The 19,458-nt window shown below is 37.2% G+C and overlaps 1 protein-coding gene across 1 annotated transcript in view; it reads right to left on the bottom strand.

The window, feature by feature from the left end:
* Positions 1–19,458, bottom strand: part of Pde10a (phosphodiesterase 10A) — a gene marked incomplete at its 5' end in the record, with an annotated part of 256,119 nt that overhangs the window by 93,249 nt on the left and 143,412 nt on the right. The window contains 1 exon segment of the mRNA XM_005390671.2: positions 14,952–14,980. Coding sequence (XP_005390728.1) covers positions 14,952–14,980 — 29 coding nt within the window.

Genomic DNA, 19,458 nt, shown 5'->3' with positions numbered 1-19,458 from the left:
TCAGGAGGCTGAAGAATTGGCAGTGGGAGACCTAAGGATCTGCGCCGGAAAGGCCCAAGGGCCAGTACTGGAAGTGCCTGTGCCAAAAGGCTGATTGATGGCTGTGTGCTAGAAGACTGAGGGATCTGCACTGGAAGACAGGAGACAACGCCCAAGATGAAGACAAGAACTGAAGCTCCCCTGAAGGGGGCGGACAGCCAAAGCTCTTTCAAAGAAAAACAGCTGGGGCTCCTCCAAAGAAAAGAAGTCACATCAAAGCTCCTCCAAGGAAGATCAGCTGAAATCCTTCCCTTATTTTCCTTTTATCCTCCTACAACCATCCTCCTTAAAGTAGGTCTCCCATGCCCAGAACAATGCTGACTGAATTCAGCTGGGTGTTTCCCACTCACACTGACAACCAGTTAATGACCACACTTGCCAATCACCCTTGGCAATGAACAAGTGTTCTTTAAAAGCACTGCTGAATTCAGGTGCTTAGGGTTTCTGAAATGATGCCTGTATCAATAAAACTGACTAATCACATTTAACTTATGTAATTGTTTCTTAATTCTGTATAATATTCTAATTTTAGTGTCAGAAATAATCTTCACTTCGGAAATAAGTACCTTTCCAAACTTTTCAAATAGTCTTTATGCAATGCAGGAATTTTTTCCTCTTTTAATATTTGATGGAATTATCCAGCAGCAAAAGCTTTTGAGCCCCATGTCATTTTGGGTGATCTTTTATTAAATTTTCTATTTTTTCATTGAGTAACAGTGCAGTCAGGTTTCCTAACTCCTCTTCAATCAATTTTAATAATCTATAATTTACTCAATATGGGCCATTTCTCAATTTTCCATTATATTACTATATATTGTTCCTATTAAAATATGAATGACTTCCTTTTTTGTCTACATTTGTAATCCTTTTTCAATTCCTAATAATTGTATTTTCTTACTTCAACAGGTTACTAAAGAATTGTAGAAAATATTTGCAAACTATACCTTACAAAGTGTTAATATCCAGAAAAGTTATGAGTAACTAAAAAAATCTCAGTAATACCAAAAACTTCCAATTAAAAAATAAGCAATAGATATAAACACACATTTCTTAAAGGAAGACACAAATGGCTAATACATGCACAAAAAAAGGCTTAACATCATTAATCACTAGAAAAATGCAAATCAAAACCACAATCAGGGATCACCTTGTTCTTGTAAAAATGGCTATTATATAAAAAAGAAAAAACCAGAATCCTTGCACACTGCTGGTGGAAATGTAAGTTCATACTGTCACTATGGAAATCAAGATGGAAATTCACCAAAAATTTTAAAATAAAACCACCATGTTATTCAGCAATCCCACCCATAGTTAAATCAAAAGGTAATAAAATTTGGTTATAGAGACATTTATACTCCCTGCTCATTACTTTTTTTTTTTTGGTTTTTCTCCGGTACCAGGAACCGAACTCACGACCTTGCGCTTGCCAGGCAGGCGCTTTTGCTGCTGAGCTAAATCCCCAGCCCCAAAACCACCATGTTATTCAGCAATCCCACCCATAGTTAAATCAAAAGGTAATAAAATTTGGTTATAGAGACATTTATACTCCCTGCTCATTACTTTTTTTTTTGGTTTTTCTCCGGTACCAGGAACCGAACTCACGACCTTGCGCTTGCCAGGCAGGCGCTTTTGCTGCTGAGCTAAATCCCCAGCTCCGCTCATTACAACTTTATTCATAGTAGCCAAGAGATGGAATTGTTATAGGTGTCAATCAGTTGAAGAATAATGAAAACGTAATACATATGAATAATGGAATACTATTCAGCCATAAAAACAATAAAACTTTCTCATCTATGACAACACAGATGGAATTAGAGATTATGTTAAGTGAAATGATTCAGAGACAAAAGGTAAGTAATGCATGATCTCATTCATGTATGGACTGTAAAGAGTTGATCCAGAAATTGAGAGTAACATGATGATCACCAGAGGCAGGGCGAGGAGAAGGGAAGGAGGGAGGGAAGTTTGATCAGTGAGTACTTAGCTATACCTAGACAGGAGTAGGACGCTCCAGTGTGTATTACACAGTGATGTAACTATACACGATGTACTGTATAATTAAAAAGCTAGAAGTGTGAATATTTTCATCACATCAAATGATAAGTATTTGAGGAGATAAAATATGTTTAACTCGATTTAAAGACTACAAAATGTATACACAAATCAAATCATCATATGGTACCTATAAATATGTATGATTTCTATGTTTTAATGTGTCAAGTTAAAATAAATTTAAATCTATAACTTAAAAAAACTGTAATTTAAAAAATGATTTTTACATCTGGATGCCTTCCCACCCCTCATGCCCTACTTTGAAAAAAGTTATTGTTCAAAAAGAATACAGAGTAGGGATTCAAATCTACACGTAATTTACATATACCTGGGAAGTGCTTTTACATGTATCACAACAGAAGATATAAAGATGTTTTCACGTAAAAGGAAACATAGTGAACACATGGAAATATGCTTACTTGCTTTAAATATGAACGTTAGGATATTGGGATGTTATTTTCATATGGAAACATGTTTAACTGACATTTTAATGAGGTTAAAATGAATCCTGGAAACCTGAGCAACAATGTATAGTAAAGGCCACAAATTAGTCTTATCCTCTTATGCAGTAATATCAGATTCTCTATTTTTCCTTAGGAAATGTTTCTCAAGAATAAAACTTCTACATACATAAAGATCACCAATGAAAAATTAGAAACAATTGAAAGATATAACAATAGAATGAAAAAAGTGGAAAATTCTTACACAGAAGCTCAATAAGGTAGTTTAGTCATTAAAGATAGTATTACAAGTTAATAAAATGATTAAAATGCTGTAGCATAAGGCAAAGTTAAAAAATCAAAACAGCATATACATTGCAATTATAACTATTTGAGTACACACGTGTGAAGAAGAAAAGAAATACTCTCAACGGACATCACTAACTATAATATACAGAGACATGGATCTGATCTTTTAAAACAAGGAAAGTACAAATGATTTTTAACAGAATGAAGGTATTCTAGACAAAGTGGGTAGATCAAAGTGCAGGTGTTTTAAGTAGTCTGTAAGGTAAGTTATACTGTGATACTCAACCACAAATACAGAAAGGAGAGGTGGACACACATTTTGATATAGATTAACAAAACAAAAGGGGTTCATATCAGAGACCTTATTAGTCCCATAAAAGGAGAGGTAGCTACAATTTAAGAATGACGGAAAGAGGGTTAGGGTTGATGATTAAAGAGAAAAAACTCTAGAACACTTTCCATGTAAAGAAATCTCATCAAGCCCATATCAGCAAGCACAAGCAAGCAGTACCCTTGTCAGCAAAGAACGTCCATAAATGACACAAAGAAAAATGCAGTCACACCAGCAACCACCATAAAAGCAGTGGCACTCAGAGCCACACATGGGGAGCATTTTAAGAATAGTGCAATCTGATTTTAAATATTTCTAGTCACAGAAAATTCATACGCCTCCACAATAATTATTTGGTCTACGACTTAATGACTTCCAAAAAGCTCAGGTACTCTTAATTTTGAAATCATTCATTCATTTAAGGTAGTGATATTATGTTGTTTCTCAGATTCACAGAGAAAGTCTAGAAATTCTCAATTTTACGTATTCAATGATTATAGTAGTGATACATAATTGTGATCACAACTAATCAGATAGATGTTGCTTGAGTGTGAAGTTGCAGGGGCAGCTGATGTTGGTCTCCCGTTTGGGGGAAGACTTCAACAGGGCCCCTTTTGTTTTGAGAGATGATGCATTTGAAAGACCTGCAGCCACACAAAGTCCCACCCACCGTGAAGCCAGAAACAGAAAGGCCTAAGAATGGATGCCCACCAGGGAAACTCCCCCATCCACCTCATCATCAAAACTGTTCAGCAAACAGGTTAACTCTCTACTAAGAATACATGTATATATTTCAAGGAATTTGAATGGTAAGGAGAAAATCACTTGAGTGAAATCACACAATATTCCCCAGAGAAGTAAAGTTCAGCTTTGCCTTTTGTGTAAAACTGAACATTGCTTTCCTGGTTCATATTTGTAGTAAATACATTTTAAAGGGGAAAAAAACCCACTTATTTTATTCAGCTTCTTTTTATGTTAAATGAATTCCTAACTCCAATTTAACATTTAGAAGTATTCAGATAGCCATCTTACAGCCTAAATTCTTGAGTGACATTACTAATACAAATTTTTTGGTTTGATTTAACAGAATAAAACTTTCTGACATTGAGATGGAGAAAGGGAATCGGGCCACTGCTAGTGCTTCTACCTCTTTCCATCTCACATCGGAGAGGCTGAAGCCCATCTGTATGTCAGCTACATATGGACCTTCCTTCCCTACTTTATGTGTCCACCCGTCTGGATGCCTTCCCACCCCTCATGCCCTGCTGTAAACCCATTACTGTACCTGGGAGCTCAACACCAAGCGAACTTTCCAAAGGAACAATGTTTTTCTTTTTCATTGAAACTGCTGTCTCTCTTCTCCCTCCTGCTGACACTGCTTTCTGTAACAGAACTGATCACCACACCATAAAGATCTGATCTGTAGATGTATGCTCTTGGGTAGGTATTAAACTGACAACTCAAGCCTCATGCACAGTGGTGCACACCTGTAATTCCAGCAATTAGGAGGCAGAGGTAGGAGGATCACCACAAGTTCAATGCCAGCCTAGGCTAATGAGTTCAAGTTCAGGGCCAGCATGAATTACATAATGAGACTGTGTCTCAAATCAATCAATCAATCAATCAATCAGAAATTTCTCAAATGCAGCAAAAGGTATTTTATTAATGTGAAAAAAACTTGGCTGCTCCAAGAAAAACAATTATTTTAAAAGTGTCATGCTGTGGCCTCCCCACTCCCCCGCTCCGACATAACCAAAGAGAAGCAAAAACAAGAAGTAAACTGAATTTGGCAATGAAACTAAACAACAATGGCCAGCATACTGCATAGTACGTCAACACAGCTTTGCCAAATGGGAAGGATCACTGAGAACTTACTTAAAATTACCCTTCCTTTAAAAATGACACTGTTTCATAAACAAAATAAGGAATAATTGGTGGAAAACAGTGAACATAGGGTCACAATTTAACAGCACAAGCAGGATGTGAGTTCATGCTATGTCTGCAACAGACACACCAAGGCGAAACCCCAAAAAACCTCAAGATTCACTAACAAAATTGCGCATTCCTTTCACTTGGCACACACAAGACACTAAATGGAATGGTCCAGTCGTACTGTTTACCAAGCCAAGTTAAAGTGAAGACGAGATAATGAAACCTGAATTCTAGTCCAGCAATGTGTTTTGCCCCCCCGTGGGAACATCCACAAGGCCCGTTCCCTCAAGCCACTCTCAGTCACTCCAAACTCAGGCGGTGCCACTGACCCTCATTATCCAGCCTCCTGACACAGCATCCAATGCGGACGAAGCAATGACGTGAGCAGTCAACACTGATGGGGAAAATCCACCTCCAACAGTCATTCAAGGGCAGACAGATTTTAAAACATGAAATTGATAAATGACCCCTTACCATACCACACGTAACTATTTTAAAAACCCAAGCTGTGAGTATTATACCAGCATACAGAGGATAAGAGCTACTTTGGGATGTCACAGGGGGAAAGGAACATGCAAAACGAACCTTGGGAAAGCCTCAGGTATGTACTGTCAACATGACTCAAGAAGAATGAACTACTGTTCAATTATCAATTATCAATGAGATTACAAGACAGACTGAAATGAAAGAATCCAAAATACAGATGTAATTTTAATTAAATAGCACCATTATGAATTTTAGCAGAATGAGAAGTTGTACAGAATAGAATCATGCTGCACAAGTTCAAATCCAGAATGCCAAGAATAAATGTGAGAGGCTGTAGAATGCATCGGGAGCAAACCAGCAAAGACTAGGAACAGGTATTTAGTGACCTGGAAAAGAACAAATGGGAAGACCAGACATATCAAGAAACAAGGACAATAATATCCCAAACCAAAAAAAAGGCTTTCAACATAATCGAGAAAGCTCACCACATACCATACGGTAATAAATGATAAAATGTTAACCTGTAAATAAGTGATAAAACATTTACTAGTAAAAAGAATGAATTCTAAGAGCAAATGATACTTTTATAAAAATTCAGAAATGAAAAAAAGCAACATTCACTAAATAAGAAAAATCGAAATGGGATCAGATTTCCTCTTTACAATTTTGTAGATACAAAACTATAATGGGGCAGATCTGCAGCATTTTGAGGGGATAAAGACTTTCTAAAAATTCCAATCCTGGCTACAATGTGGCATATTACTAGCACCTCAGTGTCCAGATATTCTTCCTTTGATGTTTCTTGTCCATGATTCCTGTCAGGAATCATTTTTACTCATAAATTAAAAACACTTTAACAACCACAACAATAGTAATAATGACAGGATTAAGAGTGTTGATTAGATGAAAACAAACTACAAATAAAAATGTGACTAACCAAGCCCCTCCCCTCTCCCTCTGGCCAGATTGGTAGTCTAGTCTCTCTCCTTCCCTCAGTCAGATCTAGCCACAATGGCCTGCCTGTCTGCTGTGCCACGGACACACCAGGTACACTTTCAACTCAAGGCATCTGCCCTTGTGTACCATCCACCAGGGTAATGGTCAAGCCCAACTGTCAGCTGGGCGGCACTGAGCATCCTGGAGAGGTGACTCGAACTCTCTGATGTACCCTTGCATGTGCATTAGGAGACGGGGCCCAGGGGGAGGTATATATCTTATTGGTGCTCTTCTCCTCTTCTGCTCTCCCCACCCATAAAATGAGCAGCTTTGCTCAGCTACACTGCACCATGATACACCTGCCTTGGAGCTTGCATACCACAGACTGAAATGTCAGAAACCATGAGCCAAAATAAGCCCCTCCTTTCAGTTGTGGGTGTCAGGTATCATTTCAGCAGTGAAAATCTGGTCATACAGCCTGGACGATTTCCTTGGTTCTCTCTAAGGGTTTTCCTCTTCTAAAAGTCCTTTCTCAGATGTCTACCTGGTGAGCCTCCTTGGCCACAACACTCACTCAGCCCAGCACTCTCCTCTATGCTTGCACATTGCCTCAGGCCACAACATTCCCTTGTACTGACCATGGTGCACATGTCATTCGTTTATTGTGGTAACTGACCTTAGTGAATTCCTACATTACAAAAATATCTTGAGGGCAGGAATTTCTGCTTAGTTTCTTCCTTGACATTTTCTAATAGCCTAGAAAAGTAGGGGCTGAATTAATATTTGTTGATGTCAATGTCTGATTAGGAAAATATGTCTCACTGGTCAAATATGTTAATTCCAACAAAGTATTGATACAGTGCCACAATATTCACATATGTGATATCTCTACACTTAGAAATATTATTATTACACTTAGTGGTAATTTTTGAAAAGGGGCAGAAGAAAACAACTTGCTTCAAAAAGTAGAGAAAAACATGACATGACACAAGAAAGAGATAAAAGTGAGACTTAAAACGATGAGATGGGTCAAAACAACTTGAAATGGAGCTGAAATAAATATAAAGTCCATGCTACAGTAGGGGACAATACTGGGTCACAAAAACCCATCTCATACTTTTCTACTGTGAATTTGTACTTTAGCATAATAGTAGCTGGCTATGGTCTCAAAGCTACACCCCAGGAAACAATCTATGTGTTTACACACATGGTAAGACAAACTTCAAGGTATGTGTACCTCCGAAAAATGTCAAACTGGGATTTTTACTCACATAATGCTCCATTTAACAGGTTTTGCATATGTTTACCTGAGAATCATTGGGGTGAAATATACTGAAATCATTCTTCTGCTACGTAAACATGTATTTTACCATAATGGAATGTGGCTGTGGCTCACATTAGCTGGGCCCAGGAAAGCAGGAACCCATCTGAGCATTCACCCACTTGGAAGACAAATGGCAAAGTTTGTACAGGAGCTCCAAGGCAACAACAAGTGTGCATTTAAGATTTGTTTTTTGAAAGATTTATTTTGATTTTTTTGGGTAGAAGTAGTCTAATTCATTACAATGGCACATGAAAAACCTGATCTGCAAGTTTGGGAGAAGGTCAAAAATGAGTCATCAGGTGATTTGTGCACAGATGATGATGTTGGCCATGTGAGTCAAAGTTCTGTGACAATAAAATGGAGCAAGAATCAACTGATACAGATTCAGAGAATGAAGATCTCTCTGATTCAGAGGATAAAGAAAACAGCAATGTTAGTACATATCTGACTAGTCGAAATGGCACAAAATGGTCATGCAACCAAATGGTCATGCAAACCAACGATCCAGTGTTAGAAGCATCCCTGCAAATATAGTGAGAAGCCTGGCAGGGATGAAACCTGTTGGGTGGAATGCCAGCACTACCATTCAGTGTTGGAAACTGTAACAATCGAAATGCAGCAAGATGCTGAAAAATACACAAATGATGAAATACAAGCAAAACGTTCTGTATGCACCAATAGCCATACTCAAAAAAATGTATTTATTATGATACCTCACTAGCTGAACTGAAAGTATTTACAGTGCTGCTGTACTTAGCAGGGATTTCTCATGGTAATTGTAGGAATATAAAAGACGTGTGTGAGCTTGAGGTTTGCAGAGTAACAGTGACACTGAGGAGATTTGGTTTCCTCCAGTATTGCCTAAGGTTTGTTGACAAAATCACCCACCATAAAAGAAAAATAACTGATAATCTGGCTGCTATTTGCTCATTGTGGTGTGAGTTTTGTTTCAAAGAGTCAAGCAATTTACACATTTGAATACATGACTATTCAAAGAATCAAGCAATTTACACATTTGAATACATGACTATTGATGAATATCTTGCAACATTGTGGTTGCTGTAGGCAGCATATGAGGGTGGTATGGCATGTACATTTGAACAAAGGGAAAGAAATGACTCAGCTCCTTTGCTTCTAACTATACTAAAATCCAACAAAACTGAAGCTTGTGATGGTAACTTTTTAGAATAAAACCAAAGCAGAGTAGACACTAATGAGTTATGCAGCAACTATGAAGTCACTTGAAATACAAAGCATTGGCCAAAGGTTGTGTTTTACTCAATCATAGAAATATATAGTATAAATAGTTTGATAGTTTACAAACAAAATAACAAGTGCAAAATATCAGAGAAATTTTCTTAGAGGACTGGGACTAGACTTTGTAAAAGATCATTTACAGCAGAGGAAGAACAAAATGTTTCTTCCCAGGGAACTATGCAAAAAATTGGGGAGGACACTGGTGAGCTGACAGCTGAAAAGGAAGGTGCAATATCACAAAGATGTAACAACAGGAAAATAAAAATATGTCAACTTTGCCTTACTAAAAAGGACAGGAAAATAACACATACATGCTATCCATGTAAGCAGTATTTATGCCAGGGGCATGCAGTTGTCATATGTGAAGACTACCTTGAGTGTGACAGTTGAAGCAAAGATTATTCCTGTGGTAGACCTTTGTTGATACTTACATTGTAGTTCACATATGTTTTTATTTCTGGTGTTATCTTTTAGGTTTTATAAGCAAGTAAACAGTTGATGTGAAAATGTTAATGTCTACTGTAAGCACTCATTACATACTTGATATTTTATTTTATTGATACCTTATTTTCCTGGTAAGTGCACATTGTAGAATAGAGTAGAAAGCTCCTAACAAAATAGGAAGAAAAGAGAGGTGACAAGAATGGCCTGCCACACAGGGAAGGAAGGCTAAGTACATGTGCTGTCAGTTTAAGCCAACATATGCATAGAACATGTACTTGTAATGTATGAAGACTGCCTTGAGTGTGACAATAAAAGCAAAGATTATTTTTGTTGTAAAGTTCTATTGGTATTTTCATTGTAATTCATATAGGAATTTATTTCTGATGTTATCTTTTAGGTTTTGTAAGCAAGTACACAGTTGATGTAAAAGTTAGTTTATTCCTAAACACATGATACATATTAAGAACTTAATACTTTACTTTATTGATACTTTATGTTCCTGTTAACTACATATTGTATAATATAATAAGAACTATAATAAGAACCTCCTGACAAAACAGCAAGACCAGTAAGATGTCAAATATGTGCTAAAAAAAGGCCAGGAAAGCAAAAGATGTGCTGTCAGTGTAAGCAATACAAGTATGTGGAACATGCTATTGTCATGTCTGAAGACTGCCTTAGATGTGATAAGTGAAGGAAAGATTATTTTTGTTGTAGAGTTCTATTGGTATTTTCATTGCAGTTCAAATAGGAATTTAATTTTGTTGTTATTTTTTAGACTCTGAACACCAAAAATGGTTGATGTTGAAAATTTTTATGTTTTTATAAACAATATAAATAAATTAAATTAAAAATAGATATAAAATTTTGATACTTCACTTTTGTGATTGTTTTCCCTGTTAGATACTCATTATTTCATATAATGAAACTCATAAAATTAAAATTAATAATTCATCAATAGAAATATTCTAAAGAATAAACATGGGTATTATACACCCACAACAATGCACTGTTATGACACAATTGGTTATGCCCTTAAAATTCTAAAACAAAATGTTGACCAAGAAGTTTTTGGTTCCCTCTTACTTCACTGCTTTCTTGTCCATCACTTCCTTCCCTATTCTTTTCTCTGGCCATCATCCAACAACTGCAGTGTCCATAGTTTAGCGCTCAGATCTTTACTCCAGAGACAAATTCCTCAAATGATAACATTTGGTCTCACGTCTTTAAGTACCACCTAGATGCTACAGACTTTCAAATATCTTCCCTGACCTATGAACTTCTCTCTGAACATGACCCTATATACTTGCTTTCAAAATATTTCCAATTCCTTATCAGGAGCATAAGTTTGATGTGTTCAAAATCAACTTACAATTTTCAATTTTACTCCATTCTATTCCTCCCTGGTCTTAACCCAACAGGGATGAGACAAAAACAGCAGGAGTTCATGGTTCTTCCTCTCTTCTCACACAACATGCACAGGAGCCCAAGGGATCCTCTTTTCTAACACACCAACCTCAGCTACGCTCTATCATCTAACCCCAATCCTAGATGCCCTCCTTCCTGCCTATCCTTCAGCGCTCTGGCCTCCCTGTTTTCACCCTTACCTCTTTCTGTGTATTCTCAATTCAGCAGCTACAGAAGGGTTGAGTTCCAATATAAATCAGATTCCAGCATTCCACTTGATTTACCCAAAATGGCTTCGAAGTCTTCCCAGAATTAAATCTAAAGGATATATAAGACACTATAAGGCCTTCAATACCCCTATTCTATTCTAATCTCATTTCTTATTACTCTTCCCATTAGTCACCCTGCCCCGGCCACCTGACCAACATCATGGGCCTTAACAGCTACTGCCTTCTCCTGCTGGCCAATTCTCTTTAGATCCTGCTCAAATGCCAGCTTATCAAAATTAACCTCTCTTGACCACTACATATATACAGTAAGAGGCTGTCGCTAATGCACCATCACTCACTTCTTCTTCTGCTTTGTTATTATACATATTAGTCACAGTATTTATCACTGACATGTGTTTGTGTGTGTATTTAACCATTACCTTCTTGACTGTAACAATCAGAATACTATTTTTCTCAACATGTATTCTCAGACCCCAGAACAATGCCTGGCATATAAATGTTAATGTTTGCCAATTGATGGTAGGCAAAAGGGCAGATGTGGGAAGAAGGGAGGCAGAGCAAACCGGGAAACATGGAAAGAAGAGATATAAAATTACAGATTGGTCTTGACTTCATGAAAAGAAAACTGGTAGTTTACTGAATGGTGAATAACCAAAAATGTTCTATGGCTTTTTAAAAATGCTAATTCTCCCTTAGAATTTTATCTATAGGATACAATTTCTAAACCAAGATGATATCTGTCCCACCACCTCATCTTATCAGAGTCACGCCACAACTGGTGTGTAGTGTGATATACTATGTCTAGCACACTTTTAAAATACATTAATAACATATATAGTTCATCTAGGGACTGTCATCCCAGGGCCTAAAGAATCATACAGGTGAAAGAGTTTAAAGAGATGTTTTACTAACACATAAAGAACAAAACCTGTACTCGAAGAGTCACATGTGCAATAGGATTGCAGCCTTTTGTGAGGTCTTACAAAGTCAAAACTAACATGAATGGATGGTAATTAAGGGGGGTCACTAGCAGAATCTAGCAGATAAAGAACTTCACACTGATCAGCCACACCTCAAGTGAAACAATCCACCAAAAAGTACTAAGGGCACTTTTTGAAGAAGATGTGTTCAAACAGAAGCTATGACTCGTCACCATCTATCACAAGGTGGCCATCAGTATTTCTAAATCAAATTCGAAAAAGCAGTATACTATTTCAATAGCAAAATATAAATATTAGTCAAATAAATATTGATCAAGATTCAGAAGAGAAAATTTAAAAGATCTTGACATCTGACACTATTCTACTACCTGAGTTCATACATTTAGTGTCTCTCAGAAATGCAAGTGTCTCTGACTTTGGCATAACAGACTCTTATAAAATAATCATTTAAAAGTTACTATGCATAGTTTCGTCACTGCTCCTGAAGGCCTTAGAGGTGCTCCATGGTGTCACGTTGACCCTATCAGAACACGTGGCATCCTCTGTTTCCACCTGGAAACAGGCACTAATAAGGTAAGCAATGTCTGTACAATGGCATTTCTGAACCCCAAATGCCTGGCAGCAATATTGTATAATTGAATATATAGAAATAAATTAAAGAAGAAGTCTATTCTTTCCCTATAAAGTTATTCTCCCCAAATACAACATGATTTGTAAGTGACAGAGTAGGATGCAACAGCAAAATCAGTCCTGATGCTCTGGTGAGTCTTTATGTTCTGGGATAGTGGAAACTAAGGAAAATAGTTAAATAGGTTAAACCATTAAATAAGTGAAGACAGTCAATATACAGACATAAGATATCAGAGATACAATTATAATTATTCTTGTCATTAGAGTAAGATGTAAGGAAAACATTTGGATGGGTTGCAACCACCTATATTGGCATTCGTTCTCCTACCTTCCTTAAAAATAACAGCAAAGTCTAAAGTCTCTTCAAAATATAAAACATTTTAAGCATTAACTGTTCCTTACGACACACCATTGGACAAATTCCTACCATCTTGCCTAGTGAAACTCTGTATTATCTCTAATATTGTATTTAATAATTTTCTTGTATTCTCTTTAATGGTTTGAACAATCTTCCATTCTTACATTTGGTAATCTGAGCAATGTAGTTGAAGATAACAATATGTAATATAACAATGACTGTTAATTCCTATCATTTTGTTTTGAAACCCTGTATCATTTTAAATGTTAATGCTTTATTTTATGTCTGTGATGTTGGTATGCTGTTATTGTTCTTTTTTTTTTTTTACTACTCTCTTAAAAATAAAATAAAATCTCTTCAAGATTTTGGGTTTTTTTGTTTTGTTTTGTTTTTTTCCAGTACCGGGAATCAAACTCACGACCTTGCGCTTGCCAGGTAGGCGCTGTGCCACTGAGCTAAATCCCTAGCCCCTCTTCAAGATTTTGAAGTTTAAATTCCCTATACACAAAAAGTCTGAGTGTCTCCTTCTTAAAAAGGATTATTGATGAATATATTGCAGTTTCATTCCTACTGAACCTTGATTTATAAAATACACAGTGAAGCCTCAGAAAATCAAGACAGTGGATTTGCCAGTATCAATACCCCAACATTTTATGGCATTGTCCGAGTTAATTCGTGAGAATTCCCTTTTACCTTCCTGCATCACTTCATAACATTCTCTGTTGCTCCTAGCAGATACCAAAACTCTAGGCTGATCCTCCCCCTCTTAGCACATCTTGGGGCACAGAGACTTGGAGCCTCTCCCACTGTGAACTCTATAAATGTGAGATAAATACTGAAGGCGTCTGAGAAAACCCTGAGTCTCCCAGAAACCTTAGGAGTCTGTTAAGATTCTATGCGCAGAGGGAATTCTGCCTGGCCACCAGCTCTGAAGCCCTTCCCCATCTCTTCATCTCTAGAGATTTTCTTCAGCATATAACCAAAAACAAAAGAATACATCTGCATATGTGATTCTATTAACAATGCTCCAGTTTTTTAAAACAGAGCAATTTTTTACATCTGGTTATATCATATGCAATTCAAGCTTATTATTTTCAATATTTAATCCACACTTAATGTCTCTACACAGGAAACAAGATAATTTCCTCTTATGAAATTACTTATACAGGTAATCCTGTAGTATCAAACAATGTGATAATGCTTTCAGTACCCATCTTCCCAAGCTTTTAAGTTTTCTAAATCTCTGAAAGTTAACAGTACTATCTCTCTAGGTCAGGAAAACATTACATTTAACATTTCTGAAAGTGCTAAACAATGCCCCACCTCCACCACCTGAACTATGTTTTGTTTTGCCAAAAACAAAGTGCATGAATTGCAAATAGGCATCAGACAGGTAAAGGATTAAGTCAAACTAGCTGAGTGGAGGGCTGTGACAACCTCTGGCTTCCTCTGCTTAGCCAGAGCTGATGTTGCTGTGTTGGAGTGCTGTGCTGGTGCTCCTTACCTTCTGATTTTTCAGTAGAGGGCATAAACCCAATCTTTGTACACAGTCTCCCCACTTTAAAATGTTGGCCACTGGGGCAGAAAACCTCATAAACATGTGTAGACCAACAGAAATTCATCTATTAGTTGTGGTCAGTCTTGCAGCCTCTAATTGGCAACATATCTCTTTACTGATTTAATTCCATACAAATCAGTAACTCTTTGGAGCAGACATTTAGGTTTTGTCATTGTTTTTCTAATAATGTAACAGGTTATAGTAGGGAGAAAATGTACAAAGGAATTTCTTATTTCCTATACTGTGCAGAAGTAGAAATTACATTCACATTACTTACCCTGCTGACTTCCTTTGGAGCCGAGTCATCTGGGGGACGGAGAAGGAAGGGGAAAAAACACAATTAGAAACTCTGGTCAGGTTCTGAAATACACAGTATGTCATTCACTCTCAAACTCAAGGCACTGTAGCAGTGCTGTCTCAGGAAATCTTCAAATTTGATTTTAAGAAAACAGTAAAGGTTAACCATAACAAATTGAGACATACACAGTAGTTTTAGAGGGGAAATGTAATACCACCTCTTCAAGATTCTAAAACAGAAATACCTGCAAATTTGGCCACACTGTAGCTTATTAAACTACATACCTAAACCAAGTTAACAGCACTTAGGGCTTCTGATGTACTATGCCCACAGGAATATCTGAAACAACCACTGATACTTGTATCACGAAGGCTTTATGCTACACAGAATGCACAAAACTTAAACTTTATGAATTTTTACTCCTGAATTTCCATTTGATATTTCACACTTTGAGTAACTAAAACTATGGAATGTTATTCCCCAGCTAAGGGGAAACTATTATACCTGCCAAATGCTGAACAAAGATCTCAGGTGGCCCAATCAAACTAAAAGGCAGACTTAAACCTCATGGCATTTAAAGAATTACAAAGAAGGGAGCTATTGGGCCTTGCTGGTGGCAGCCATCCTGTCATCATGAAGGCATCAATTTAAACATCAACAGTAACCCAACACAGAAGACAGAGGAGTGGGAAGGAAGGAAGCTGTGAGGGCAGACAGATGACAGACACAGACAGACAGGGGCAAGCAGTAGACATTTATACCCAATTAATCACCCAAACTTGAAGCCTGTCTTTGGTAGGGGCTTAATAGTTAAAACTGTTAACATCCTTGTTGATTAAGCCAAAACTGAAAACACTCAAGAGCACTTAAAACAATGTTCCTAGGACATGAAGTTTACACCACTACGTTAATGCACAGTTGTTTAAAACAGAATGCTTCTCCTTTCTGTCAAATAAATGATTTTGCTTCGGATTCAAGCCCTAGCCAGTTGGGTCTGCTCTAATTATCCAAAAGGAACCTACAACATCCTCCTCCCACTTCAGTAAGCCTGGCCTCAAAGGAGGCCCAGTGTGTTCTCCTCACTCTTAACTCAAAGCCTTCCTACCTGCAAAATAATCTTTCCTGAGCACTTAGGTGACACTTTGGGGATTTTTAATATCTCAGAGATTTTTAAAAAGACAAAGTATCTCGTCTTCATGAAACTTTATTCTGAAAGTAGGAGGCTATCAATAAGCATGACCAGGAACTAAACTATGCACCAGCTGGAAGTGGGCAGAGTACGGTAAGAGGACTACAGGCAATGGAGGAGGAGCAGGCTGCAGCATGTAGAAGCCTGGTTGAGCAGGCGTCCGGGAAGAGAGTTACACAAGACAAGACAAAGCAGCCACTGAGGAAAGAACGCCGGCCTGGAGGCATCAACCTCAGCAAAGAGCCTGAGCCCCACACGCCTGCTGCCAGAAATAGTAACCTTAACCAAGGTCAAATCATCAAGACTTGCCTCAACGTCCAGTTCATTCAAGAGAACCTCTCAGGAACAAAAGGCCACTGACCTATCTTTTCTTTTATCCACTCCTTCACCGCTTACTTTTTTTTTTTTTGAGACAGGGTCTCTACTATGTAGTTCAGGTTGGCCCTGAACCCACTATGTAGCCCAGGCTGGCTTGAACTCACACTGATCCTCCTGCCTCAGCCTCCCAAGCGCTGGGATTACAGGCTTAAGCAGAGTAATTTATAAATGAAGGAGATAGATTTAAAGTCAGAATGGCTTACTTTTCAAATCTTAGCTTCATTTATCAAGTGTGTGTGTGTATTTCCTGATCTTTCCAAACTGGTTTTCCTCATAGTTATAAAGTAAAATGCGTTAGGAAGATGGCACAATTCAATGAGATTAATGAATGTAAAAGTGTTAAACACAGCAGTCCCTCAAAAGACTGCAGTTTTGCCCACCACATCCAACTTGTCATTTGCTATATTTTGCCTTTTACTAAAAACCAGATCCATGTGAATGACTTTACTGAATAGAAAGTTCAGAAAATTTTATATAAATTTTTGCACACGATCTTCAATTCCACAAATATTTCCCTTGAATTTGAAACTTTAGCATGCTACCTTTTATTTGTTATTGCATATATGTACATGTGTTCCTACTTAAGTGTTAAATACAGTTCATTAGGATTTTCTGTCATACAAAGCATCACCTACCTGGGTATTTCCATGATACTCAAAGTCAGCAAATTAAGCTCTACACCATGAGTATTCTATAAACATTACAACATCCTTCCCACACATTTCTCTCTGTTGCTTACACTGGCTTTCACAGTATTCACAATTACGATGACCTCATATGTAATATACGATGTGTTCACTTATCATACTGTCTATTCCCATTCCACATCACAATAAAAGTTCAGGAGAGAACAATGTTTTTCATGTGTAAAACTTTTTATCTTCAATGCCTGAAACTGTGTCACATACATAGTGGGCAGCTCAGTAAACATCTGCTGAATGAATGACTGCATATATATAGCTAATTACAAGCTAGAGTAAATAATTTCTATCAATGGATATAATCAGGGTAAGTAAATTTAGTATGAATATTCATTGATGAGCCCTAAGTTCTCATCCTGAAAAAAATCAAAAGATGCACCTTCCCTCAATGAACTGAATTACTTTAATTCAAAAACTCAATATTCACCACAGCACCAAAGTATAGGATAAAATCAATTTGCTTGTATAACCAAACTGAAACCACTTTGAGCAGAAAACTTAAAACCTCTGGTATAGGTCAAAGAATTAATTTATTACATATTATTATGTATTCTTCTAAGTTATTAAAAGTATTTTCAGGCTGGGGGTATAGCTCAGTGGTACAGCACTTGTCTAGCATGCACAAGGCCCTGGGATTTAATCTTCAGCATCAAAGGGAAAAGTCCAAATTTTCATAACAAGCTAATAAAAGAATAACTAATTGTTAGTAACAATTCAAATGGACATTTCAAAATACAGAACAATACAAGTACGCATTTTAGAAAGTTCAGTGCCTCAGCTAGGGGAACCAGATAGCCACATGTGAAAATAAGCTGGAGGTGTAAAGGAGAAATGTCATTGAACAGAGAGACACCTTGGAGACCAGACAGAATCTACACTAATGATATGAGAAGAAACAATGAGAAAGGCTTTGGATAGGCTGTTTTACTTAAATATTTAGAGAGAAGTAAGGCAACAGAGTAGTTGTAAATTAACGTTAATTTTCCCCTACATGCAGGAGTCAGGGGACTCATTATTATACACTGCTGGGAGACAGACACCACAGGCACAGGTGTCCAAACACACCAAGCCTAGTTTAACAAGATTCATTGGCAAACTCTGCACAGATCAGGCCTCAGACCAGCTCCTAACAGGTTGGCACAGCACGGCTCAAAAAAAAAATTGTAGAATTCCAGCAAATGATTTTCAGCGCTCTTTTTGCTTTGTCTTTTCCACTTTACCTTACAATTAAGCACTTAACTATAAGTTAGAAAATTCTAATAATTAGTTGTATTATTTGGAGGGTCCTTAGGGTAATTCAAATATTTTTAGCTTTTTGGTCCTTTTAAAAAAGGCTTCAAAAAATCTTAGACAAATTTTCAAGTTGTCTTACCAACAAATTTTGATGCTTTGTACAAAATGTCACCTCAAATGAAATGTTTTCTTTAGACCTTAACTTCATATAAAGGGTATGTATATAAAAACAAACCACTTGACTAATTATTTCAAAAATTCATCTATTTAAAGCCAGAAGTAAAGAGATGTACCTTAAACTGAAAGCTAGTATTTGAAGATGTAGTTACTTATTTCAAGAAAGTTTTATTAATGCATAATTGATAGAATAAACTGTGAAGCACTTGATATGTTTAGATATATGAATCGCACACGTGCCCATTGCCACAATTAAAATAACATGTAAATCATATCAAAAAGTTTCCACAAACCTCTGTAATCCCTAGTGACTCCCACTCCCAGGCAACCTCCAATCTGTTTTTGTCACTGTAGATGCTACACCTTGCCTAGACTTTTGTACAAACACACCAGCGAAAAGCCCTGTTTTTGTGCCTAGTCTCTTTCATACAGGGTAATTATTTTGAGATTCTTCCACTTTTTTGCCTATACTAATAATTTATCCTTTTAATTAATGATTAGTACCCAACTGTATGGGCATAGTGCTGATTCACTCTCCACTTGTAGAAGACAGATAAGACGGATGCCTATGGCATCTCCCTTCCACAGGACACATGGACTGAGTCGTGTGACTGCAACAAGTTTCCAGTTTGATTCCTGTATAAGATTTTGCACTTACATAGGCTTTCATTTATCTTTAGTAAATATATTGGAAAAAAGAAAGAAACAAACAAACAGAGAAGGAGGGAGGGAGGGAGGGAAGGAGGGAGGATGGAAAGAAGGAAGGAAGGAAGGAAGGAAGGAAGGAAGGAAGGAAGGAAGGAAGGAA

The sequence above is a fragment of the Chinchilla lanigera genome, unplaced genomic scaffold (genome assembly GCF_000276665.1).
Source record: "Chinchilla lanigera isolate Chin_1 unplaced genomic scaffold, ChiLan1.0 scaffold00038, whole genome shotgun sequence".
NCBI classification, from domain to species: Eukaryota; Metazoa; Chordata; class Mammalia; order Rodentia; family Chinchillidae; genus Chinchilla; species Chinchilla lanigera.
The sequence above is the reverse complement of the archived record's forward strand: the minus strand, read 5'-3'. Positions and strand labels throughout refer to the sequence as shown.